Consider the following 24,942-nt stretch of genomic DNA (forward strand, 5'->3'; position numbering starts at 1 on the left):
AAATTACCAGCCTTATTAAATATCAATCCTTGAGCACTGCCTTTTTAGAAATATACATACAAGTTTTTATTTTAGAACAGTTTTAGATTTATAGAAAAATTGGGAAGGTAATCCAAAGAGTTTCCACACCTCTCACATTGTTTTTCCGGTTATTAACATCTTACATTAGTCTGGTGACTTTGTTAAAATTAATGAATCCATACTGATACATTATTCTTAACTGAAGTCCATACTTTCTTCAGACTTCCTTATTTTTACATGATTTCCTTTCTCTGCTCTGGAATCCCATCCAGGATTCCACTTGACATTTGGTCATTTCTGTCTTGAGCTGGACAGTGTGTTAGATTTTCCTGGATTGTGATGACTTGGACAGTTGCGTGGAGTACCTGGTGTCAGATATTTTGTAGAACGTCTCTCAGCTGGGATTTGCGTGAGGTTTTTCTCATGACGAGACTAGTGTGATGTGTGTTTTGGGAGGACACCCACAGAGGTAAGGGCCACCCTCATGCATCATATCATGGGCGCACTATCAGCTTAGCTGATCACTGTGGCTGTTGGTTTGATCGCCTGGCCGAGGTAGCATATGTCAGTTTTCTCCACTGTAAACTGACCCTTCATCCTTTCCCTTAAGAACCATCAAGGGTTTTATACACAAGTGTCTTCTAAAATTTATATGGGGGCTTTCCTTGTGGTGCAGTGGTTAAGAGTCTGCCTGCCAATGCAGGGGACACGGGTTCGAGCCCTGGGCCGGGAAGATCCTACATGCAGCGGAGCAACTAAGCCCGTGCGCCACAACTACTGAGCCTGCGCACTAGAGCCCACGCGCCACAACTACTGAGCCCGTGTGCCACAACTACTGAGCCCGTGTGCCACAACTACTGAAGCCCATGTGCCTAGAGCCCGTGCTCTGCAGCAAGAGAAGCCACTGCAATGAGAAGCCCGTGCACTGCAACGAAGACCCAATGCAGCCAAAAATAATAAATACATAAATAAATTTATAAAAAAAAAATAAATAAAACAAAATTTATATGGAAAGTCACAGGTCCTAGAATAGTTAAATAATTTTGAGAAAGAATAAAGTCAGTGGAATGATTGTTATGAAAGCCTGCAAAAGCTACAGTAAACTAAGGCAGAATGGTATTGGTGGAGGGACAGACACAGAATAGAGAATCTAGGAAAAGCAATTTAATGGAGGAAGGATAGGCTTTTCAAAAAATGGTGTGGGAACAATTGGACGTCCATTGGCAAAACGATGAACTTTGGCTTAACTCTCACACCTTATATAAAAATTAACTCAAGATGAATCATGAACTTAAATGTAAAACTATAAATCTTTTAGAAAAAAACATAGGAGAAAAAATTTAAGATGTATGGTCTTGGCAAATAGTTCTTAGACTTGACACCCAAAGCATGATTCATAAGAGAAAAGAATTGATAAGTTGGACCTTCAAATACAGGCTTTTACTATGCTAAAGACCCAGTTAATAGGATGAAAAGATACGTTTGGAGACCGGGAGAAAATATTTGCAAACTACGTATTTGAGAAAGGAACAGCATGTAAAATATACAGAATTTTCGAAATTCAACAGTAGAAGAAAGAAACAAAAAATAGTGCAATTAGAAAAGGGAAAATAGCGTGAATGGGCATTTCACCAAGAAGATCTACACATGGTAAATAAGCACATGAAAAGATGTCCACCATCATTACCCATTAGGGAAATGAATATTTAAACCACAAAGAGATATCACTACATACCTATCAAAATGGCTAAAATGAAAAATAGTGACAACCCCAAGTGCTGGTAAGGTTGTGGAGAAACTAGATCCCTCATACATTGTTGGTGGGAAGTAAAAGATACAGCAACTCTGGGAAACAGTTTGGCAGTTCCTTATGAAACTAAATATTCAGCCACCATGTGACCTAGCTATGCATTCTTGGGCTGTTTACCCTGGAGAAATGAAAACATATGCTCACATAAGAATTTATACACCAATGTTTATAGTAGAAACCACCAGCCGTCCTTCCAAGGGTGTATTCATGGTCAAACAAACTGTTGCACATCCACACCATGGTGTAAAGCAAAGACTCTCAGTTTTTTCCTTCCTTCTGATGTAGGGAAAAACCCAGTTCGTCCTTTCTGCGTGTTTGTTTATCCTGTGTGTCTACTTTACTTCACTTCTGACACTTGCGGTCCCCAAATGTGTGAAGGTCTTCCCCACACCAGTAAGTGGTTCTCAGTCACCAGCTGGGTGTCCCTACAGTTTAACTCAATTCTGGCATTGAGTACCCGGAGATAATCCCAGATCCCACCAGTTAAGGGCTCAGTCCCATAACACTAGGACTGCCCCCTCCTTTTTAAGTTAATTTAACTGTAAAGTATTTTATTTCACAAGCCCTTTAGAGCTGGGTCCTTAGGCTGTTTCCAAATGGGAATTCTCACTGTTTTTGTTTTGCCCTATTCAGTCATTTAGAGGCAGTACACTTTCACAATCTCTATAAAAAGTCAAGGACGCCATGCCTAACAGACTAAATCTCTGGCAATAAAAATTTGAAAACAGCTTTTGGTCTTTTCCACTTGTAAGGTAGGTCATCAACTGTCGGGATGTTCTTTGAAGGTAACTTTGATTTCTGGGAGGAAGCCTTAGAAAAAGTAAAGCTCGTCTTCCAGAAGATTAACATTGATCTTTAAAATCTAAAATAAAAATAATGCAAGTATGTAATGCCCACTCCGCTCAGGTACTTGCTTGCCACCGTGCTGGTGCTTTCTTGGTGTGAAGGAAGATGCAGGTGGGACCATGAGGGAGCACTGGGTGACCTGTGGAGGAGAAGGGGGCCTGGTCCCTGCGGAGAGGGCGTCTCTGGGCCTCGTTTTCCCGGCTGTCAAATGCCGTGGTTGGGCTAACTCCTCTCGAAGCTCCCTCTGACTTTGCATTTGAAAGTTTTTTTGAAATATTTAAATACTTTCCTAACTAGCCACAGAGGGCACCATCCTTTCTACTGTTGGAGCCGCTGTGAGGGAGTGACGCCCAGGGAGCCTGGAGCCAGGCTTCTGAGCGCCTACCTCTTTGCAGCTTTGTTTTTCTTTTAAGTGAATTTTTGTAACAACAGTAACAGACATATATTCTAGTCTAAGTGATAGGATATTTTCCACACCTCAGAAAGTTACCATCTGCATCGTATCCAGGGAGTAATTTTCCACCCATGTCATCCTTCTGGTGTGCAGCCCAGGTCTGGGAATAAGAAAAGGCCATTTCCATCCTTCTGCACTCAGACCAGGCACTTTATTCCTTAGGTCCACACGCCTTATTCACACTTGGTATTCAGTTCTAATGAGCTGAATTGTTTTGCTTCCCCGCAGCTTACAACAGAGTGGAAGCCTCAAGTTCACAGAGGATGGCAGAGCTTTCAGTACTACTCTTACAGTGGTAGAGGATCTGCTGGCCAATGGAAATCCAAGAAGGAGGCAAATAAATTTAAAAACAACAAAAAACTGTATGATGGCCCAGAGTAGCCATAGCCTTTCCAAAGGATGACCATTGTCATTGAGAAAAGTTTAAATTTTGTTTATCGCCTCTGTTAAATACTATAGTAACATTTCACGGTATTTCTGTACCAGTGGTTCTCCAGCCTTTCCTGGCATCAGAGTCCCCCTGAAGCCTGCCGGCCCTGCCCCAACTCCCTATTTCCCAGGTCAGGGGTGGGGCCAGAGTCTTACTTCTAACAGCTTCTCTAGTGATGTTGGTGCAGCTGGTCCTGGGACCACACTTTGAGAGCCACTGTCCTACATAAAATCATCTTCAGTGTTGTTTAAAATCATAAGTGTAAATTTCCTATAATTAACTTACGTGTAAAGCTCATTGCTTACTACATAATTATTTCCAAAATATCTTCATTTTGTATCATCCTCCCCTTAGCCCCCTCCTAAGGGAACCTAAGGTCATGGGATTTTTTCGCTTTCAAATACGTAATCCTCTGTGCCGGTCCCTCCTGTGAGAGTCTGCTCTCAGTTTCTTCAATGCAGAGAAACTCCAAATATTTGTGATTTTTCCATTTTTGAATTCATTTGTTTCTACTTTCATTCTTTCTTATTCTTAATTTTATTTGGTTGTCGTTTTACTATTGGAACCCAAAGCTTAGTTTTACTTTTTTTTTAGATTACTAATATACTCAATGCTCTTTTCTCTGAGCATAGGTCATAAATTCCTCTCTGTCACACACACCCTACAAAATTCAAAAGGTTATATGACGCTGTATAGTAAAAAAAAGTTTCTCTCCTACCTCTGTCTCCCAGCCACCCAGTTTCCTTCCTTGGAGGCATCTACTGTTAGTCATTTCTTGACATACATGCAGTCTTTATTATTTACCAATTTTGTATTTGTGAATTTGCCTAGTTGCTAGAATTTATTTATAACCTCAAAATCAGCACTCCTGGGGCTTTCATGGTCATTTGAGGACATGCGCAGAACATCACAAATCTGAGTCTCCTACCCACGTGTCCCCCCACGTGTCCCCCGCTGAGGTCAGACAAGGAGGCGGTCCGCCTTCTCATTTCAGCTCCTACGTAAATAAGTATCTTTTTTGCCGTCTATTTAGTGCCGTGTTTTTTGTATTTTTGTGCTTTTTGCGGGTGATTTTGCTGTTTAAATGGCCCCCAGGCCTAGTGCTAAAGTGCTGTCTAGTGTCCCTGAGAGCAGGAAGGCTGTGACATGCCTTGTGGGGAAAATGCGTGTGTGAGATGAACTTCGTTCAGGCGTGAGCTACGGTGCAGTTGGCTGTGAGGTCAGTGTTAATGAATCAACCGTATATATTACATAAGATGTCTTTAAACAGAAAGACACGTAAACCAAGGTTAGGTACTGATTAGTTGACAGAAATGTGAGCAGGGCCTCGCAGGACACTAACTCTCTCTCCCTGAGGAGCAGTGGTTCCGTGTCCGTTGATTCGGTGTTCTCAGAGATGTTCTAGATCAGAACTGCCTCGAAAAGTGAGAATTGACTGTGTATTATTTTCACTGTTTTCATGACCCAGATATTTTACAATTTGAATTCAATGCTTTCATGTACTAGCTAATCCTTAAAACTTACAAAACTTATAGAAAAATGCAGAACTATGTGTTTTACAGGGGATTTTAGCAGAGAGCACAATATAATCAGGACGGGTTGTGGCTGATTAGGGCTGATGGAACCTGACATGTAGGCCTAAATTTCACTCTTCTGCCATCTCGCCACGATGTTCAGAGTATGATTTAGGAGGCACACGACAGCCTTCTCTGCATTAAGAATTAAGGAGTGTTGTTTGATTTCCACCCTTGTAAATGACTTGCTGAGTGAACCTCAGTGCTGTGCTTTGACTTTTATCATTAGGTCTGCTGTGGGGAGAGGATCAGGCAGGTGAAGTCTCACTGTGAGTTATCGAATAGTGTCTTCTCTTAGTGAAACAGTGATATGGAAATACACAACATGGATAGTCCTCGTGGGGGTTACTCGTCTGACTTGGGAAAACATTCTTTTTAAGGACAGAAGCATTGTCCCCGTCCTCCGGTAGCTTAAGATCTAACGGGTGGAGCAGCATCCTGATTGGTGGGGGCGCCGGGAGTGTTCTGTGTGCTTTTGGTGAAGAAAGAAGAGATGGGTCAGTTCTGTCTGAGCAGAGTATGAAGGGCAGGACCTGGTTTCATAGAGATAAAACATCTCTGGAATTACGGATCATGTCAATGGGAAGATGTGTTTCGGTTTGGAAAGAAATCTCACAAGGAGCTTCTCAGGACTGTATCTGTTGAAAAAAGCAAAGTCGGCTGGTGTTTATCAGGAGAGGACAAGCAGTGGACATGGCAGGGGCCGCCTGGGACCCGGTGAGAGGCAGGTGGCCTGGGCTTGGGCCCTGATGCAGTCTTCAGTTGGCAGGCGCAACCCTGGGCAAATTAGTTTATGTCTGTCATAGTGTTTTCAAGAGGATTAAATGAAAGAAAGAAGAAAAATAAAGAAAAGGCTTCAGAGAGGAGGTGATGTTATGTCACCATCTGTAGGCAGTGTTTCAGGCTGTTAGCGTCTACTTAATAATTATGGAGCTACCAACTATACTTCAATAACATATAAAAATAAATAAATACAGAAACAAACAAAAATATAATTATGGAGCTAAGGGCTGGCGAAGGCTTTGTGTGCTAGAAAGATTCTTTCCTCCACTTTAGCCAAGACTCCAGGATTTTATATGCAGCGACTTTATTTGGAGGATCTTAGATAAAATCATTTTATTTAGAATATTTAGGAGAGAAGAATTTTTAACCTGGAGGCTATGTCTTCTATGTAACAGTAATATTTCTAATTACCTAAAATAGTTTTTAATATGCAGTTTAGTGAGTTGATTTAAAACAAGTTTTAATTTTACTTGCCATAGCCGTTCGGCTTGCTAAGTATTTCTGGGCGAATACTTTAGTCTTTTTTATTAGCTGAGTATTTTTTATTTAAAGACTATTCTGTACACGTACATTAGTAGGGTTATTACACATTATTTTAAATGCTGAATTTAGTGGATAATTAATTATGCTGTCATTCTCCAAATGTGTAATATGTGGAACGACTGTAAATACCTTTCATAAGAAACAAAAATAAATGATGACTAGTAGGTTGACCTAAGTTGAGATTAGCCAGCAGTTTTGATGTTTCACTTGACTTTGATGAGATGCTGAAGAGCATTAAGGATGAGTTTGGTATATTTGTTTTATAGTGTTTGTGTGTATTATTTTTTATATGCATGAGACATATTTTTTCCCTGGCATATTTAGGAAAGTATTCATTCATACCAATGGGTATTGGTAACATGAACTTAATTTTAACTCATGATATTTTTCTTAAGTGAAAATTTGTGAAAGAGTGGTTGGGGGTCTGACTACAATTCCAAGTATGGTGACATCTTTAGATACTTATTAACCAGCCTTCAAGTTAATTTTGTAGGGTCTTTTGTCTGCAGTCATTCCCTCATGCATTTGCTTAATTACAGATTTTAACCTTTTGACTTATGACAGCAAAACTGATTTCTCTTGGAACTGAGTACAGTGATTTGTGTTTTTAAAAACCTTTAAAAAGTTGTGTTTTTCCATTTGTTTCTGTGTCCATCATAAGAGATTTTTCTCTTGAGTACTCCTCTATTCTTGAATAATTAAGAAGTTTCCAGCACGACAGAACACTTTCCAGTCTCTCATTCTTGAAAACACGGCATTTATGAGCAGAGAATGGTACTGCTAGTCATTTCTCCACTGAATTATAGTGATGAAAAGACATATCTTCTGAATGGGAACATGGCCTTGTATATTCAGATAATGATTGTCTGTAGAATTGCTTTCCTCACTCCTTTTTTTCCCCCTTAGACTTAATTTTAATCAAAGACATTATCTACACGAAAGGTGCCTATTACCAAAGAAGGCTGCCGTGGCAGGGGGTTTCTCGGGCTCTCTGATCGGTTGGCCCTGGCCCTGTCCCTTGTCGGGCCTGCCCTCCGAGCGGAGCTGCCAGGTTCTTGCGTCACGGTCTTGACAAGTGGTGTGCTTATTTATACAGCAGCTGGGCTTTGCCAACCCGTGGAAGCCATGTGCCCCAGGCCGCAAAGTCCAGTGCCAATTTCGTGCTGGTGGCTTTAAGCCATGCCTTAAATACGTTGCTGAAACCGGTGGTGGATAAATAGTCATTGGAGGAAAGAATTGCATTCATTTATTCGCGCGAGGTAAGAGCATTTGTGAATGGTAAAGGGCTGCTGGTATTTCTGAGCAGTAGACCCTCCTGCGTTCTGGAGCTACAGCTTTCTGCCTTGGGGGCTTCCCTTTTGTTACTTACATGCTCCTGAATCAATCAGAAAAACGCATCTCCGTGGTAAATCTTTAGAGGAAAGAGTTTATGTATACTTTATTCTCTTCAGTGTTAAAGTACCCAAAGTACAAAAGCAAAGTTGTTGGTATCAGTGCCCACAATCATAGCTAGGAATTAGGCACACCAGATGCTGGGAAAAATGATAATTGTGTCCAAATGGACAAAACTCAAGGAAAGAGTATGGGACGCTCTTAGTATAACTGTGTGTTAAAACATTCTCCTAGGCATTTCATGTACTGCAAGGTACTGATTTCAAAACGCAGTGTCCATTTGACCCTATATTGGCTATTTTCTAGTGGGAGAGATGTATATGTCCACAGATACTTACCACTAGGTTCATTTGGCATGAAAAGTGTGACTATTTCTATGTTAAACATCTAGGTAATTTATATTGGCTTCAACCAAGCCAGCAGGAGATAAGTTTTCCTGGTGCCCAGTTAGTTCCAGAATTTGTAGAAACAATATCTTCTGTTCTTTTGCACATCCAGACTGGACTCTCGGTGGTCTTACTCATTGTGTATTGCACAAGACCCCTCGCAGAATAACCCCCTAGTTATTCTCCAAGGTGGAGCTAGCCAGATAATGTGTGGCCTTGTCTCTGAGGACTGGCTTCATTTGCACGTGGCCCTTTTCCTTATGGTCCCGCTCTCCCGAGGACAGAACTCTGGCCGGGTCATCAGGACCAGGCCTGGGCTTGTAAGACCTTTGCCCTATTTGACCAAGCTTCAACTGTGCTCTTGGCTTCTTTAACTCCTTCGGTTTAGGTTATATAAATATTATGTAGCCTAATCTTCTCTGTTTCTCTAAAATGTATAAATATTTTTATATAGATTTTCCTGAATTCATAGCTGGCTTCTACTAACATAACGTGATATATTTTATTTCACCACCATATTAAATTACATTTCCCTTCTGATTAATGTCATCTATGAGATAGGAGAGGTGAAAACACTTTAATTGAACCCAATTACTGTTTTGTCATGTAATTAAAATTCCAAAAAGCCTGTTAACGTACCCATATTGATATAGCAGAATTAAAGAAAATGCTATTTATGGAAGGACCCAAAATCCTAGGGTCACTCCTTAACACGTAGGTGCCTGAGAAGTGAAACATGGTGTGTGTCCTGGGAAGGAAGCCAAGAGGGGGCAGGAAAGGTGGTTGTGTTCACCCAAAGCCATATCTGAATAAATATTCTGCTTGGCCATGAAAGTTTTTAAAGGGCAAAAGGGAAGTAATCTCAGTTAATCATTGAGATGGTGGGTCACCGTCATCACCATCCCCCACTGTCTGCAGGCTTGTGTACAGGCTTGTTGACTTGTGATTTTTCTTTAGATGCTATTTTGTTCACATAGTTTGTTCGTGAGATTACTGAAATGGAAGCTAGGGGAGAGATCTGGTCATCTGTTAATTAATTATTCTTCATTTCTAGTCCTCTGATCTACGGAAAGAACCAACAGGTTACGGAAGGTATTGTGTGGTCAAAAGATTTGAAAGGTGTGCTAGAGCCTGAGATGAGTAGAGCATGGGGGTGCCTGATTTAAGGTTAGTGACAGGACAAAAGGGCCTCCTCCCCGTAGAGAGCTCTTTCCTGCCTAAAGTTGCTTACAGCCTTACTTTTCAACTTCTTGTGAAAAGCAGTATTTTTGACATTTGCCTACTCAACAGCGTGACATCTGTAACGGAGCCTGGTGACCAAGGAATTTTATGGCCCTGAAGAACAAGTATACAGTCATTACACAGTAAAATAAAACTGTTTGCTGTAGTTAACGGATTCCTGAAGTTCCAAGACCTGAAAGAACTCAGCCTTAAAATGCTATTTCTGCAGCTGCTAATGCTGGAAATGAAGCTGATAAATCAACACTAAGAAATGCTTGACACTGACTTTGGACCACAATGAGGTTTGACCGTGAACCCACAGAGAAGACATTGAAGGATTTCTTGCCACTAACGAAGAGATTATCCACATTTCTCTTCCTCTGCTGGAAGTTGATCAGCCAGCGTAGTAAATAAGTTGAATAAAAGCTGAATTTGGTAATGTTGCACCTCTTGTGCATTCCTTGAATGAAGGGGGAATTGCTGGAATGGTATTAAATTCAGACAAGCGTGAGGAGAGTAGTGATGAGGATGAGGGTGGCATCATGAATGTAGGTGTGATAGTGGGATTTACAATAAGAAATATATATGTGGTCTTCTTCCATTGTTCCTAGCACATAGCTCCTAAAACCCTTCTGACTGTAGTCTGTAACACACAGGGGCATTCTTTTGTTGTAATGTTCAGTTTTGTTCTCAGTTCCTGAAAAATGGGTGTCTATTGTTATTCATAGAACAAGCCCTTTTCTACTGCCCCTGAGTTTATGTTAATGAGGGTAGAAACCCATATTAAAGTGTCAGGAGACAAACAAGCCTTTCTAAAGGCCGTGTGCTGGGGGCGGGGGGGGGGGGGCACGACGGGGCGGGGGGGGGGGACATCATTTGAGGATGATGTTCCAGGCCCATCATCAGATGCCCAGGTTGAGGCTGACGATCACCACGGCGATAGCCATGCTGTTGTACTTTTCTGAGATCCTCTTGCAGCCCCATACAGTGAGCTGCGCGTGTAGCACAGGTATTAGCTTAGACTGAACTAAGCTTTAGTGACTATTTTCCTTAGAAATAAGAAAGATTTTTTCTTGCTAAAAGACAGCGTAACATTTTAGCTTTAACGTGTATTAAAGATTTCATTAATGGGTATCATTGAGAAACATCTGTTTGGCATAAGAGCCAGTATTATCAGTTTCCTAGAAAATCTGAATGTGTTGGGGAAAAAAGCATTGAGTGATTGGCATTGTACTTCGGACAGTTGATTTATAGCTAGGGAAAGGAATTTGGAAAGGCAAAGACGTTTTTTATATGCCAAGCATTTCATCTGTGGAAAACAAAGAATGTTGCCCACCGTCCTGTTCTACAAGTATCATGTCATTAGCCGCTGCAGTTGCTGACCTGTCCAGTGGTTAAGACTCCACACTCCCAGTGCAGGGGGCACGGGTTCGATCGCTGGCCAAGGAAAATTCCACATGCCATGCAGCCAAAAAAAATTACAGTACACCCTGGAAGGAATGCAGGGTGAAGATCAGAATGAAGCACTCTGTGTGCCGGGAAAACAGGCAATATTTTGGGCCTATCAGCCCTTAGATAGTTAGAAATATTTCAGGAGAAATGTTTTATGAACTGTATTCTTGCATCTCCCATACTTAGAAAAGCACTTAAAGTTCATTAACGGAAATAATATTCTTTGTGACTAGCGGTAACCTTCTAGCGAGATGTATGCTTGATTGCACGTACCCCTTCACCAAAATCGCGTATATATTGGCTTCTCCCTCTATCTCTTAGAAGCAGTTTCTCAGAGTCACTTGAGAGAATGTCTCCTGGACCACAGTCCTCAGTAAGTCCTCAGATAAAACTGAAACTCACAGCTCTCACATTGTGCATTTCTTTCCGAAGTGGACACCTGTGTTGTTAAAAGTAATCTCTTACCTGGTCACTGAATGCAGTTAATTAAACTACAGCAGCGTTATGTTTATATTGGCATTATTCTTTTGTTTTTTTGTTATTGTTTTTTAACACCTTTATTGGAGTATAATTGCTTTACAATGGTGTGTTAGTTTCTGCTTTATAACAAAGTGGACCAGCTATACATATAAATATATCCCCATATCTCCTCCCTCTTGTGTCTCCCTCCCACCCTCCCTATCCCACCCCTCTAGGTGGACATAAAGCACGGAGCTGATCTCCCTGTGCTATGCAGCTGCTTCCCACTAGCTATCTATTTTACATTTGGTAGTGTATATATGTCCATATATTGGCATTATTCTTGATACAATTATAAGTGGGTTTAATACAACCTATTAAAATGGCTAGAACTCAACTTGCCATATTTTTAAATAACTTTTTCTTATAATAATTCAACTATTTCAAAATAACAAGTTTAATAAAAAATGTAATAGATGTCCATTTAGAAAATTTAGAACTATAAAAATAGAAAATAGAAAATAAGGACCAGGGATTATAGCTATTGAATCTTGCATAGTTCTTCCACAGTTTCTAAATATAGTATGTGTGTATTTATAGATAGATATATATTTACATAGTTAAGATCATAGCATACATTTTTATATTCTCTTTATCACTTTGTAAGTATGTAGTTATGTCATTAAAACTCTTTGCAACCATTATACTTTATGACTGCACAATGTTTTACTGTATGGTTCTACTATAATTTACTTAATTTCCCCCTCTCTGGGGAAAGTTTATGTTGTTTGTAATTTTTCTGTATTATAAATCACACTGTAATGGAACTTCTTTGTGTTTCACTTCTGTCTTCATTTACATTACTTCTTGTGATAATTCCTCGAAGGGTAGTTACCATGCCAAAGGGTATGAACAGGTTTGAGTCTCTTGCTAGTGCTAAATGGCTGCCCAGAAAGGCTGCACCAGTGACGCTTCCACCAGTGACGTAGGGAACGGCCTTTTTATAGACATTTTCTTTGCATTCATCTACTCCGCAGGAACAAAAATACACTCTTTGCCTGCTCTTTATGAGCAAAAGTTAATGGAAATTGGCTGTTTCCCTGCCATTATTTAGTCCAGTACAGTATATAAGCTGTGTGTTGACTGGGCCCAGCTTCATTTTTCTGGGTAGATGCTGTTTCAGCCCTGCCTCTGCAGGTTAATGGGACGCACCTGATCTCTTTTGCGTGGCTGTGACCACATGTGGGTCACATTTGGGTACCATGGCCCCTTCCGGTAAGCTAATTGTGCTTTAGAGAAATTACCGCTACTTAGTTTCTCCTTTACACACAAGACTGAGGGAGATTGAAGGAAGGACTGTTTAAACCGCTGCAAAATTCATTCATTCTAACAGACAAAATCACATTTACTTGGTGAATGTTGAGATTGTACAGAATATTTTTCCTTATAAGTCTAAAGCTTTCCTTGGGAGATCAGGGTCATCTCTTGAAAGTTCCCTCAACTTCCCTTCTTTCGGTCTTAGAAGTTTTAAAATATTTTTAATCCATTTTCTCATTGGTAACCTCCTTCATTTTTATATGTTCCATTCATGTAAACCCATTATGATCTGACTTCTGTCTTCACCCAGCCATTGAAATTGCCCTGTTAATGGTCATCTTGTCAAATAGTTCTTTACTTTGCCCCCTGCCTAACATCTTTACTACATTTGATCCTGTTGACCCATTTCCTTTCCATCCTTTTTTGTTTTCCCTCTTTCCCTTCTCCCTTCCTCTTCTGCCTGGTGTCAGGTGTAGTGCTAGCCTCTGAGTGCACGGACATTTGGGAAAGAGAGGGGTTGTGTGTCTTCTACTCTCAAGAACCACATAGCCTAGCAGGAAGACAGACAGTTGGTAATAAGACAGCATATTAAGAATTGTATATACAGTGGCACTTGGTTCAGAAATGACCTTGGTTTCCTTCTAGAAACTTCCTGTCCTAGGCTTCTGTGAGAACCCTTTGGTTCTCTTACTCTTTATATCCCCTTCCCTTAAAGAGGATAATTGCCAAGAGCTCTGTCTTTTGCCCATTTCTGCTTTTACTCTCACTTTCCCATGGGTTCTTATACATCCTTACGACATTAACTCTTACCTCTATACAAACAAATCCCAAGGTCTCCATTGCTAGTACTGACCTCTTACCTTATTTTCAAACCTCAGACTGAGTCCTAGAAATTGTAAGATGGCTCTGTCACCCATACTTAACTTCAACACGTCCAAAGTTGTTTCCCTCTCGAACCAAAGACACACATGTGGAAATCATTTGGACAAACAAACAAATAAAATTCATCCCATGTTCTCTGTCTCAGTGGTATTGCTTTCTCTGTTACCTGGTCTCTAGAAGTCTGTGGGCCATTTTTAACCTTTAATTCAACTTATCTTGCGTCTTACCTACTGGACAATGAGTTAAGTACATTATGAACAGGATGTGGTGTAATCCTTTTACTATGAGGTAGGTGTTATTTTCTGTATCGATACATGAGAAACTTGAGGGCCGAAAAAAGTCAAATGCTGTGTCCAAGGATAATACACAGAGTGCCCAAGTGGCCGGCCTAGGGTCACAGCCCATGGGTGTCTCTGCTCAGTGTGGCCTTTGCCCGTGATGTTGTACTGACTCTTTTCACGGTCCGTCTCACTGTCGCTTCTGTGCCAAAGTTAACACATTTAATGTTCACATTTGTACGTTTGTTACTTTCAGTGGCTCTATAATCTACATATATTTGTGACCAGAAGATATTCTTAGTAACGTGGAAGAACTTTTCAGTGAGTTAAGCTAAAACAGGGCTCAGCAAACTTTTTCTGTAAAGGACAAGATAATAAGTATTTTAGGCCTTGTGGGCGGTACAGTCAACTATTCAGCTCTGCCTTTGTAGTGGAAAAGCCTCCACAGACAATATGTAAACAAATAGGCATCACTGGGTTCTTCCAAAGGTTATTTTCAAAAACAGGGCATGGGCAGGTTTGGCCCGCAGGTCCTGAGTTGAATGGTATTTCATTTCCACCATCTAAGCGAATGTGTTTTCTTTGATTTATTCATGCATGTATTTAAAATGCATTGAGGTATAATCTAAGTTGCTCAGATAAGGTAGAAGTTAAGATAGGTAATTACAGAGAAGTAATTGGAATGTAACCGTCTTGGGTCTGTTTTGACTGAGAAATAATTGAGTTGCTCAGAGTTCTGAACTTTGTCCACAGGCAGATGTATGAATTTTTGCAAGTTACAAGATCTATTTGAGGCCTAGATTCTTTATAAAATAATAAGAGTAATACTTGCCTCACAGAGTTGTTGGAAGGATGAAATGGAAAACCACTTTCCATAGAGGCAGGACCATGGTCGGCATTATCTTTCTGGGTCTCCTGTATTTTCCAGATGGACTTTCTCACAGAGAAACTTGACAGAGGAAAGAAGAAAGCCATTTACTTTTCAGATGGCAGTGGGAAATCTAGCATAGTCATTATTCTCTCTCTGTAAGGGACGATAATAAAAAAACAACAAATTGTTCTGGGTGGGGAGAAATGACAGATGAGGGCTGAGCAGATAGATTAAGAAGTCTGAAAGCAAAGGACAAGAAAAGTAAACTTTCCTTAGCAAGCTAGGGGTGGGGTCAGGAGAACCAAGAAGGGACGTGTGGATGGGGCACCTCGGTGGGAGCAGAGCCTGGGGGTGCAGGTGAGTGTGGGCACGTGTGGAGCAGAAACAGAAGAAAGGGGGGTCGGCAGCCCATGAGTACGGCCTCAGGAGCACCTTCCCTGGAAGAATCCTGAGCTTGGTGACAGCACATGGCTTTGGAAGGGAGAGGTGCTTGTCGTGTCTTGCCAAGGGCGCTGAGCTGGGTCGTGTCTTGCCAAGGGCGCTGAGCTGGGTCGCTGACAAACTACCAGCATGACTTAGTGCTGAGACGCAAGAGGCGGCACGGGCATATTTAAAATGTATATCCACTGCAGTGACAGGCCACCGAGCACTGTGGAGGGGAAGACAGATTTCCGTTGAAGTGCAGCCAAAAACACTTTTCGCAACAGCTCTGACAAAATAGTGCCATAAATGAATAAACCCAGAGAGTTTCTGGGTATCTTTGAAAGCTTCTAACATGACGGCCGTCTCAGACAAAGGGGCTGTCCCCAGGTGTCACGCGTGATTTAACTCGGATCTGGGAGGTCTTGGTTCCATAAGCTGAGTGGGCTGTGCTGTCTGGGTACATACCAGGTGTGCTTTGGATGGTCTCTTGGAGCAATGTCATTCCCTCCTAATGCAGTTTATTAGCATGAAGTTATGCATTTTCTTGGTATGATCGCAGAGTTCTGGAAGTCAAATCACTACCTAGTTGTATGCGTTATAGTAGCCCAGTGGGTAAAAATGCCAAGTTTTAGAAGATGTATTTGGCAGATTTAAGTTCATGGTAAATTTTTTATGAACCTAGGGATTTGACCTCTGAAGATCTTCATGCCTGAGATCCCCGAGTCAATTTAAACTTGCTCGTGGGCCAGCGGGGAAGTATCCAGAATCCTTCAGTGTTGTCTTAACACTCCCTGTACCTTAGCGTTTGGGCCGCTATACCTGGATCTTTGTCACCTCATTTTTGATGTGAACAGCCTATGAGTGAGTTCCAGCTGTGAAATCTGGTCCTCTTCTTATTAAATTCTGGGCATTAAAAAAAAGATCTGGTCCATACGCTGTGTCCTGGCTGCTCGGTGTCTCTTCCCAAGTGAGTTTAGTCCTGCTCCTGGTTTCCTGTGGGTGCGCAGTAGAAAGTTGCTCTTTTACAAAAGAGACATGTAATTGATGGGATCCTGCAATGGTATTAAGTTTAAATGACATGACCAGATGTGAGAACAGAAAAGATTTGCATCTATAAAAATAACTTCAGCTGTCCACTGGTACAGTCTATCACTCTGTGTAATATTGCCTTAAGTTTTTCACTTTTATTTTTTAAAAATCACATAAAAATAACCATTACCTAAATTGGTGTATTTTATTGGAAACATCCAAAAGAAAAGTGTTGTTCATGTCGTCTTATAATATGGTGAACTAATCCAGAAGTCACATTTTGTCAGGAGTGAGCAGAACTTGGTGGTTATGAGGATGAAATGGGCAGGATGGCATTTCAAACATTCTCCTTCCATCCTTCAGAGACGTGGATGTAATCATGGGCTTCCTTTAAGGAATGAGACCCCCGAAAGTAATCAAAATAAAAGAAAGTCATGGGACTTCCCTGGTGGTGCAGTGGTTAGGAATCCGCCTGCCAATGCAGGGGACACGGGTTCCAGCCCTGGTCCGGGAAGATCCCACATGCCACAAAGCAACTAAGCCCGTGAGCCACAACTACTGAGCCTGCGCTCTAGAGCCCGTGCTCCGCAACAAGAGAAGCCACCGCAATGAGAAGCCCGCACACCACAACGAAGAGTAGCCCCCGCTCGCCGCAACTAGAGAAAGCCTGTGCGCAGCAACAAAGACCCAACACAGCCAAAAACAAAAAATAAAAAATAAATAAATTTAAAAAGAAAGGAAGTCATCACACTGATAGTTTTCTTCAACGTGAGGGGTCCAGGACATGATGTGACCTGATAAAGGAAATTTTCTTTACACTCATGCATCTAAATGTCAAGGGGAGGACAACTAGAGATTAGGGATCTAAACATGACGTTCATGATTCTCTTGATGTAGAGCAGAGAACATAAGCCTCTCTGGGCAGATTTCCTTAATTGGCTGTTCTGTCTGAGTGGGGGAGGGGAGGCAGACATCAGTAGGATGGTGGGGAGCTGGTGGGAGACAGGGCCCCCCTGCCCCTCCCCCCTTACTTTCCGCAGAGTGAAACGTGACTGGTGCTTATGTGTGTGCTCTTTCCAGAACCCGTGAAAGAAGTTGCTGCGATGGTTGGCTGGGCTCTCAGGAGAGCTGCCCAGGTGCGCGTCCACCTGGCGAGGAAGGCCAGCGGGGTCTGCCGAGGCCCTGAGCATCAGGCCTTGGGCGCGAGGCCCGCTGCCCCGGAGCCCGCCGGCCGGGGAGCCCCCGGGGCCCCGCGCGGCGCGGTGGAGCTGCTGGGCAAGTCCTACCCCCAGGACGGCTACAGCAACCTGTCCCGCAAGGTCCTGTCCAGGGTCGGCAGGAACCTGCACAACCGGCCGCATCACCCGCTGTGGCTGATCAAGGAGAGGGTGAAGCAGCACTTCTACGCGCGGTACGTGGGCCGCTCCGGGACGCCCCTCTTCTCTGTCTACGACGACCTCTCCCCGGTGGTCACCACCTGGCAGAACTTCGACAGCCTGCTCGTCCCGGCCGACCACCCCAGCCGGAAGAAGGGCGACAGCTATTACCTGAACGCGACCCACATGCTGCGCGCGCACACGTCCGCGCACCAGTGGGACCTGCTGCGCGCGGGGCTGGACGCCTTCTTGGTGGTGGGCGACGTGTACCGGCGCGACCAGATCGACGCCCAGCACCAGCCTGTGTTCCACCAGCTGGAGGCCGTGCGGCTCTTCTCCCGGCACCAGGTGAGTGCGGCCCCTGGAGGCCCCTGCGGTTCATCTCAGCCAGGCCCCACGGGGTCCTTGAGCGTGCTCGGCACCCGCGCGTTATCCATCCTGGGTGGCGTCCTCTGTGCAGGCGGAGCTCAGTGCTCTCTGGCTGATGCGTTGTGTCCGTAGCCGCAGGAGTTGGCAGGCCTTTGCTGCCTCGTGTCTGTCCTTTTCCTTCCAGTCGCGACGTGCCTGGCTCTGCGTTTCTCCTTGTGAGTGGGTAGTCAGTGGCTCACACTTACCCCAATCCCGGATGACTCGAGATGCAGCCCTGAGACCCGTGGTCTGGTTACCCCAGATCTCAGTTAGCGGAGGTTAATTACATGTTCCGGGTGTTAGGCACGAATGAATTTCTTAGGTAGCCCGGCGACTGGTGGTTTAGTGGCTGAGACTGTAAGCTGTCTTCTCGTCCCACACGCTTTCCTTACCGTCCCCTGCTTTACACTTGTGGGTGCTTTACATTTTTTCTTTTTGAGACGTCTTCATTATTGCTCTTCTTGAAGTATGTGTTTGGATGCATAGAGCCTTTTTGATCAGGAAATCTGATATTCCGGCCATTCTCAAAAGCACCCAACTCCTTGCATCTGTTAGCTGACATCCTAATATGTTGTGCACAGCTTTTTTTTTTTTTTTGGCAATTTATGACAATTCCTTAAAGCTTGAGTCTATTTCCTAAAAAAGTGCAATATCACTTGTCTTTCATTAACATATTTTAAAACCGTCTCCGTTTTTATGTGAGAAACAAATGGAATTAATGAGGCATTACTCCTTTAGTACTTCTTCCAAACATGTTCATTGAAACAGGAGGAATAATTGTCACAAAACTCCTTCCCACAGAACACCAGGTAAGTGGGTTGTCGGATATGAGCAGGAACAGTATAGGATCCTGAGGCTGATAAGTAACCATCATTTGTTGTGTTAAATGAGTTGTGTTTTAGGAGAGGACCGTTTGCTTCAGGATGTGCTATCTTCCTGGGAATTCGTGATAATTCAGAAATAGGTATTAGCTTTACACAAAAGGCCATCCAAGCTTGATCCCAGAGCTGCTTAGATGAGCGCTTTTGCTACTAGGAAAAGCTGACTATTTTCTATGTTAGGAGTAATAACTATTAACAAGGATACAGATTTATTAGGAAACAAAAGGGAAATGGACAAAGACAGGTCAAAGTCTGGGAAATATGACCAAGTGATGGAATGTCACCTACAGCTAATGAGCCAGCAGAGGTGCGACACCAGTGACAGGGTGTCCAGGTCACGGCAGTGGCAGTCTCATTACAAAAATGAGAAAGGACAGTGCTCCCCGGTTGGTAAGCCTGCAAGCCGTGGGAATGGCAGAGGAGAGGAGGCTGTGGGACACACACTGGTGTTTTAGTGGCGGAAAAAATCCAGGCTCCCTTAGAAGGTGGGAAACGGAGCGGGTAGGGAATTAACCTCATCTCATTTCACACTTGTGCAGGGTCTGGTCCAGTTTAGCGGGGAGCAGGCGTGGCTCGTTTTCAGATGATGTGACTGTATATTCTGCTTCTAGTTAGAAAGATTACACACACACACACGTACACGTATGTGTCTAAGAATATAGTTTGATAAAGTAATTCCACGTGCCGTATTTCGTTTGCTCCTCGTAATAAAAACCTGTGAGACAGATTATTTCCACTTCAACCACGAGGAATCGGAAGCCCCAGTAGGTTAGCGACTTGCCCAGTATTACCCAGCCAGCTGGTGGCCGAGTAAACCCTGAACTTCACCTGTTCTACTGTGGTCTGTTGCTTTTCATAGAGGAGCTGCTTGGGACCCAAGCGGGGCTTTAGTTCCAGGAACGGTGTTGGGGAGATAGGGGTGGAGTTTTGTGGATTCCTGGCCTCAGCTAAAGTGTTGGTAGTAAGTCTGACCTAATCTTAAATCTCAAAAAAATTTGTTTCCTTCTTTCAGTTTATTACCCTATGAATAGGATTTTTTTCAATAGTTTTAATCATGCTACATATATAATTTACAAAACTATATTGTCATCCTTTAAAGTTTTCCTGTTATTTCATAATCTCAGTAATCATTGTTTTCATCACTACATGGTATATTTCAGCAAGGAGAAAAGTGCATAGAGAGGTATGGGGTAAAGGAACAAGGATAAACATAGAAATGGATGAACTATGACAATGTATATTTTATTTAACTATTAATTGTGAATAAAACCCTTTTGTGTTTCGAAAAAAGGTAAGATGTATCAGTATTCACAAATATAAATGTGTTAAATTTACCAATTTAAAGACATACATTATCAGATTGGACATTTTTCAATTAGAGAAACCTGAAACAAAATCACACCAGAGGTTGAAAGTAAAGGGCAGGAAAAATATATATCAAGCAAATACTTACTAAAAGAACGCTGGTAAAGCAATTATTAATATTAGATAGAATAGAATATATGGAAAAAATATTAACTACGAATAAAGAGGGATAATACATCGACCAGGATGCTTTATGACTTAGGAATTTTAATGTGCCCAACATCATAGCCGTAATATAGAAACCAACACTGAAGAAATAAAAGTTAAGTTTGACAAATTCATAATCATAGTAGAAGATTTTAAATGACCTCAATCAAAAACCAATGGATTAAGCAGACAAAATGAGTAAAGATATAGGAAATCTGAAAAATATGATTAACAGGCTTGATTTATGTTTACTTTTAAAATTCTGTAACTGTGTGTGTATTTCTTTGTGTTTGTACAGACAGACACATACACAAATCCTGTACCCAAGAGCTGGAGGTATATAGTCACATGGAGTAACTTAAAAAGATAAGGGGCTTCCCTAGTGATGCAGTGGTTAATAATCCGCATGCCAATGCAGGAGACATGGGCTTGAGCCCTGGTCCGGGAAGATCCCACATGCCGAGGAACAACTAAGCCCATGCGTCACAACTACTGAGCCCACGTGCCACAACTAGTGAAGCCCGCGTGCCTGGAGTCCGTGCTCCACAACAAGAGAAGCCACAGAAATGAGAAGCCCGCGCACCGCAACGAAGAGTAGCCCCTGCTCGCCGCAACTAGAGAAAGCCCGCGCGCAGCAATGAAGACCCAACGCAGCCAAAAATAAATAAATAAATAAATTTATTAAAAAAAAATAAGTTGCCCATGTACTAGTTGACAGTTGAAGTCGTAAACAAATGTCAAAGAATCAGTAACATTAATAGAACCATGCCTGACTACAATGTAGTTGATGTAGAAAGCAGTAAGAAAAGGATAATAAAAGTTGCCATATCCTCAGCCATCTAAAAATTCACAACTATAGATTCATGGGTTAAAGAGAAATATTAGGATGTATCAGAAGTTACTTATCACTCACCAACAATGAAAATACTCACTTCAAACTGCTCGGGCGTGGGGGAAATAGTCACTTTATTACGTAGGAACTTGGTCGACCCACTTAAGTTGTACCATCACAGTTAACATTAATAAAGCAAAATGGACGGGATGTAGCTAAAAAAAATATGGGCCATACATTTCGTTTTAAATATATTATTAAAAAAAATTAAAACCCTGCTAAAAGCAAACAGCGTTGTTGTCAAAAGTGGGAAGTGGGTTGTTTAGTTTTTAGTAGTCCCAAGTCTTACAAAACAGACACAGCACCTGGAATAGCAGAACCCCAAACCACAGACAAGTCCCCAACACCCTGGCTGACAGGGTCTCGCTAAGCGCTTCAGCGCTGGCTGGCAGATCTGCACTGTGTCAGAAACTGAGGCAGTGGGGGAAGCCGGGGTCCGAGAAGAGGATAACCTCCTTAGGAGTCTCCCAGAGAACAAACCGTGGGAACCAGATTGACTAGAGGGGTTTGACATTAAGTCCTGGTGGCAACACTGTTCACCGGTGGCCACTACCATCACAGAAAGAGGGGCAGCCAGACACACGTGTCTCCTGATGGAAGAATACAATGCCACCTATGAAGTCCTGCCAAAAACTTTGGACCTAAATCAGTTCAAATCGCTAGATCCAACAACCAAATTTATAGGAGATACAGAGGACAGAGAAACACATTAAACTATACCATGTAGATGTGATAAGCAAAATCCAGCCTGGCGAAATTCTACAGCAATGTTCCTCAAGATGAGATCTGCATAATGAAATAAGTACAAGAATCAGAAGTAAGTGATTAGAAATGTTTAGACCGTCATAGTCAAGCCTGTTGTCAGAGGACTTCTGTGGATCTGCGTGCAGACTGGTCCAGGCGTTCCTAGATGCTCTTGGTGAGCTGCATGTGCTTAGTCTGGGTGGCGGTTTTGTGCAGTAGCACCGTGTATCATTTCGAGACCGATTAGAAATCTAAGCACTGTGTATCATTTCGAGACCGATTAGAAATCTAAAACTGTCTCTTTACCGTAGACAGTTTGAGAAGCACTGCTCTACAGGATAAATGATTCAGTTTCTTTAAATAAAAGCAAGGAAAACAAAAGGGAAAAACAGTAGATGGTGCCTATAGGTTAAAAGGACAGATCTCAATCAATCACAGTGTGTAGATCCTATCAAGAGAAAACATCTTTCAAGAAAAAAAGATTTGAGACCATTGGAAATTTGAACACTAACTGAATATTTGAATTTAAGGAGTTCTTTATTTTTACTTTTCTAAGGTATGACAATGGTAGTATATTTTTATACAGTCATTCTCTTTCAGAGATACATACTGAAATACGTGTGAGCAAAATGATCGATGTCTGGATTTTCTTCAAAATAATGGGGGGTTGGTGTTTGGGGATGAATGTAAGAGGATTGGTCATGAATTGTCAATTATTGCAGCCGGGTGTTGGATACATGATGAATCCAACATTATCCTTTCTATTTTTGCATATGTTTGAAATTTTCCTAATAAAAGTTGGAAGAAAAAGACTGAAGGAAAACATTGGGATCAGTCAGTCTGTCAATAAAAAAAAAAATTTGCTGAACATGAACTGGGATCCGGGGCTCTAAGAAGGTATCACACAGTCACGAGAAGGACCCTGGTTTCACGGGGAAGACAACAATTAAGATTAAAAGAATAACGGGAGGCAGGAGATAATTAAACACTAGAGCGTGAGCACAGATTACATCCAGTAGAAAACTGAAACCGATTAAATCTAGAATTAATAGCCTCTCTTCCATCATTCTGAGGTGATTTTACTGTGAGGTTTTATAAAATCTGAAAGACTTGTAGTCTTTCTCAAAAAATAGAAAAAGAGGGACCTATCAAGCTCATTTCACGTTAGACTTGTTAATAACAAATTAGATAAAAAAGATAATATTAGAGGTTTCATCTTTATGAACACAGATTATTCTCATTTTTAATGAACAGGTACACAATTATTAAATGAAATGTTTGCACATTTAATTTGTTGGAGTATTGTGTCCTACCACATTATTACTATGCACGTATTACATTATACGATATTAACTGATACAAGGAGAAAAAGCATGTGATCACCTCAGTAGATGTGGGAAAATAACTTGGTGACATTTAATGTTTTAGGATGTTAAAAAAGCATTTGATGACATTAATATCTTATGATAAAAACTTTTAGCAAGCTAGGAACAGAAGGGAACTTCCTTAACATTATGAATGATATTTGTCAAGCACTCACAGCATACATCATAATTAGTGGTGAATCATTATAAACAGTCCCATCAAATTAGCAACAATTCAGGGTTACTTGCCATCGCTGTGTGGGAGGTTCTAGTTTATGCAGTAAACCAGAAAGAGAAATGAAGATCTAAGCATTGGGAAACATGAGATAAAGCTGCTTCATTTATAGATGACATGATGGGCTACCTAGGAAATTGAATAGAATATCCAGATCAATTATTAATGCTAATAAGAGAGTTCAGCAGTGCTGTTGGGTACAAAGACAATATACAAAAATATATTTCTTATCTACAGGTAATAACCAGTTAGAAAATAAAATGGAATAAAGATTTTATTCATAACATCAACTAAAACTTCGAAGTATCTAGGTATCATTGTTGCAGAAGATGTTCAAGATACTTGTAGATAAATTTGTCAGATATTATTAAAAGACGTAAAGGAAGAAGAGACAAAGGAACGATATACCATGTTCCTAGATTCACGAAGATGACAGCTTTCCCAAAATCAATCTATAAATTCATCGTAAATCTAATAAAAATGTCTACTGCGTGTTTTGGAGAAGTTGAAGGACTGATTCTCAAATTTATAGGAAGAGCAAGTTTACAAATAGCCAGAAAAAAATTTAAGAGCACCAGTGTAAGGGGACATGCCTTACCAAGCATCAAGACTCATAACGCTCCAGTTATTAAGATGGTTTTGCATTGGCACAAGTTTAGTCAAATAGAGAACTTTGAAACAGCTCTCCTCATATTTGGGAATTCGTTTTCATTATAAAATGGAAGTGATGTTAGATAAGTGGGGAGATGATGGATTCCACATGAATTGCTCTGCGACACTTGTCTATAGAGGAAAGAACACTTGGTCTCTACCTCACACCAAATGCAAAATTCAACTCCGGATGGTTTCACAATCCATTTGTGAAAAGGAAGTCTTCAAAACTTGAGAAGAAAATATAAGAGATTATTGTTATCACCTTGGGGGTAGAACACAGTCTCTTAAATCGAGAATTCCTAAACAAGAAAAATCCTTAATGGAAGAAGATTTTTAAAGTTGACTGCGTTAAGGTAAAACTTACACCTAATAAAAGAATTCTTAAACGAAGTTAAAGGGCAAGCATCAGGCTGGGTGGAGAAATCTGCTGTGCATATAACTAACAGAGGATTAGTGTTGATCAAATATAAAGGTCTCAGTATGATAAAAAGAATCCAGTAGGGAAAAATCTGAAATACCAAGAGTTGGCCGATATGTGGAGCCGTGAGAATGCTCTTTTTATAAATCAATCATGTGTAATTTTTTTTAAGAAAGAAAAATGGGCAAAGAACATTAACAGCCTGTTGATGGAAGAAGCATGAGATCAGCCAGTAAACAAGGATCGGTTTTATCGGTAAATAAGAAAATGCAAATTAAAGCAACCAG

The 24,942-nt window shown here is 41.5% G+C and overlaps 1 protein-coding gene across 4 annotated transcripts in view; it reads left to right on the forward strand.

The window, feature by feature from the left end:
• Positions 1 to 24,942, forward strand: part of FARS2 (phenylalanyl-tRNA synthetase 2, mitochondrial) — a 453,696-nt gene that overhangs the window by 61,648 nt on the left and 367,106 nt on the right. For all 4 annotated transcript variants that reach the window (XM_061194789.1, XM_061194791.1, XM_061194790.1 and 1 more), the window contains exon 3: positions 17,252 to 17,895. In XM_061194789.1, the coding sequence (XP_061050772.1) occupies positions 17,275 to 17,895 (621 nt within the window). In that variant the 5' untranslated portion in view covers positions 17,252 to 17,274. The remainder of the gene's footprint in view (positions 1 to 17,251; positions 17,896 to 24,942) is intronic.

Source organism: Eubalaena glacialis, chromosome 7 (genome assembly GCF_028564815.1).
Source record: "Eubalaena glacialis isolate mEubGla1 chromosome 7, mEubGla1.1.hap2.+ XY, whole genome shotgun sequence".
NCBI lineage: Eukaryota > Metazoa > Chordata > Mammalia > Artiodactyla > Balaenidae > Eubalaena > Eubalaena glacialis.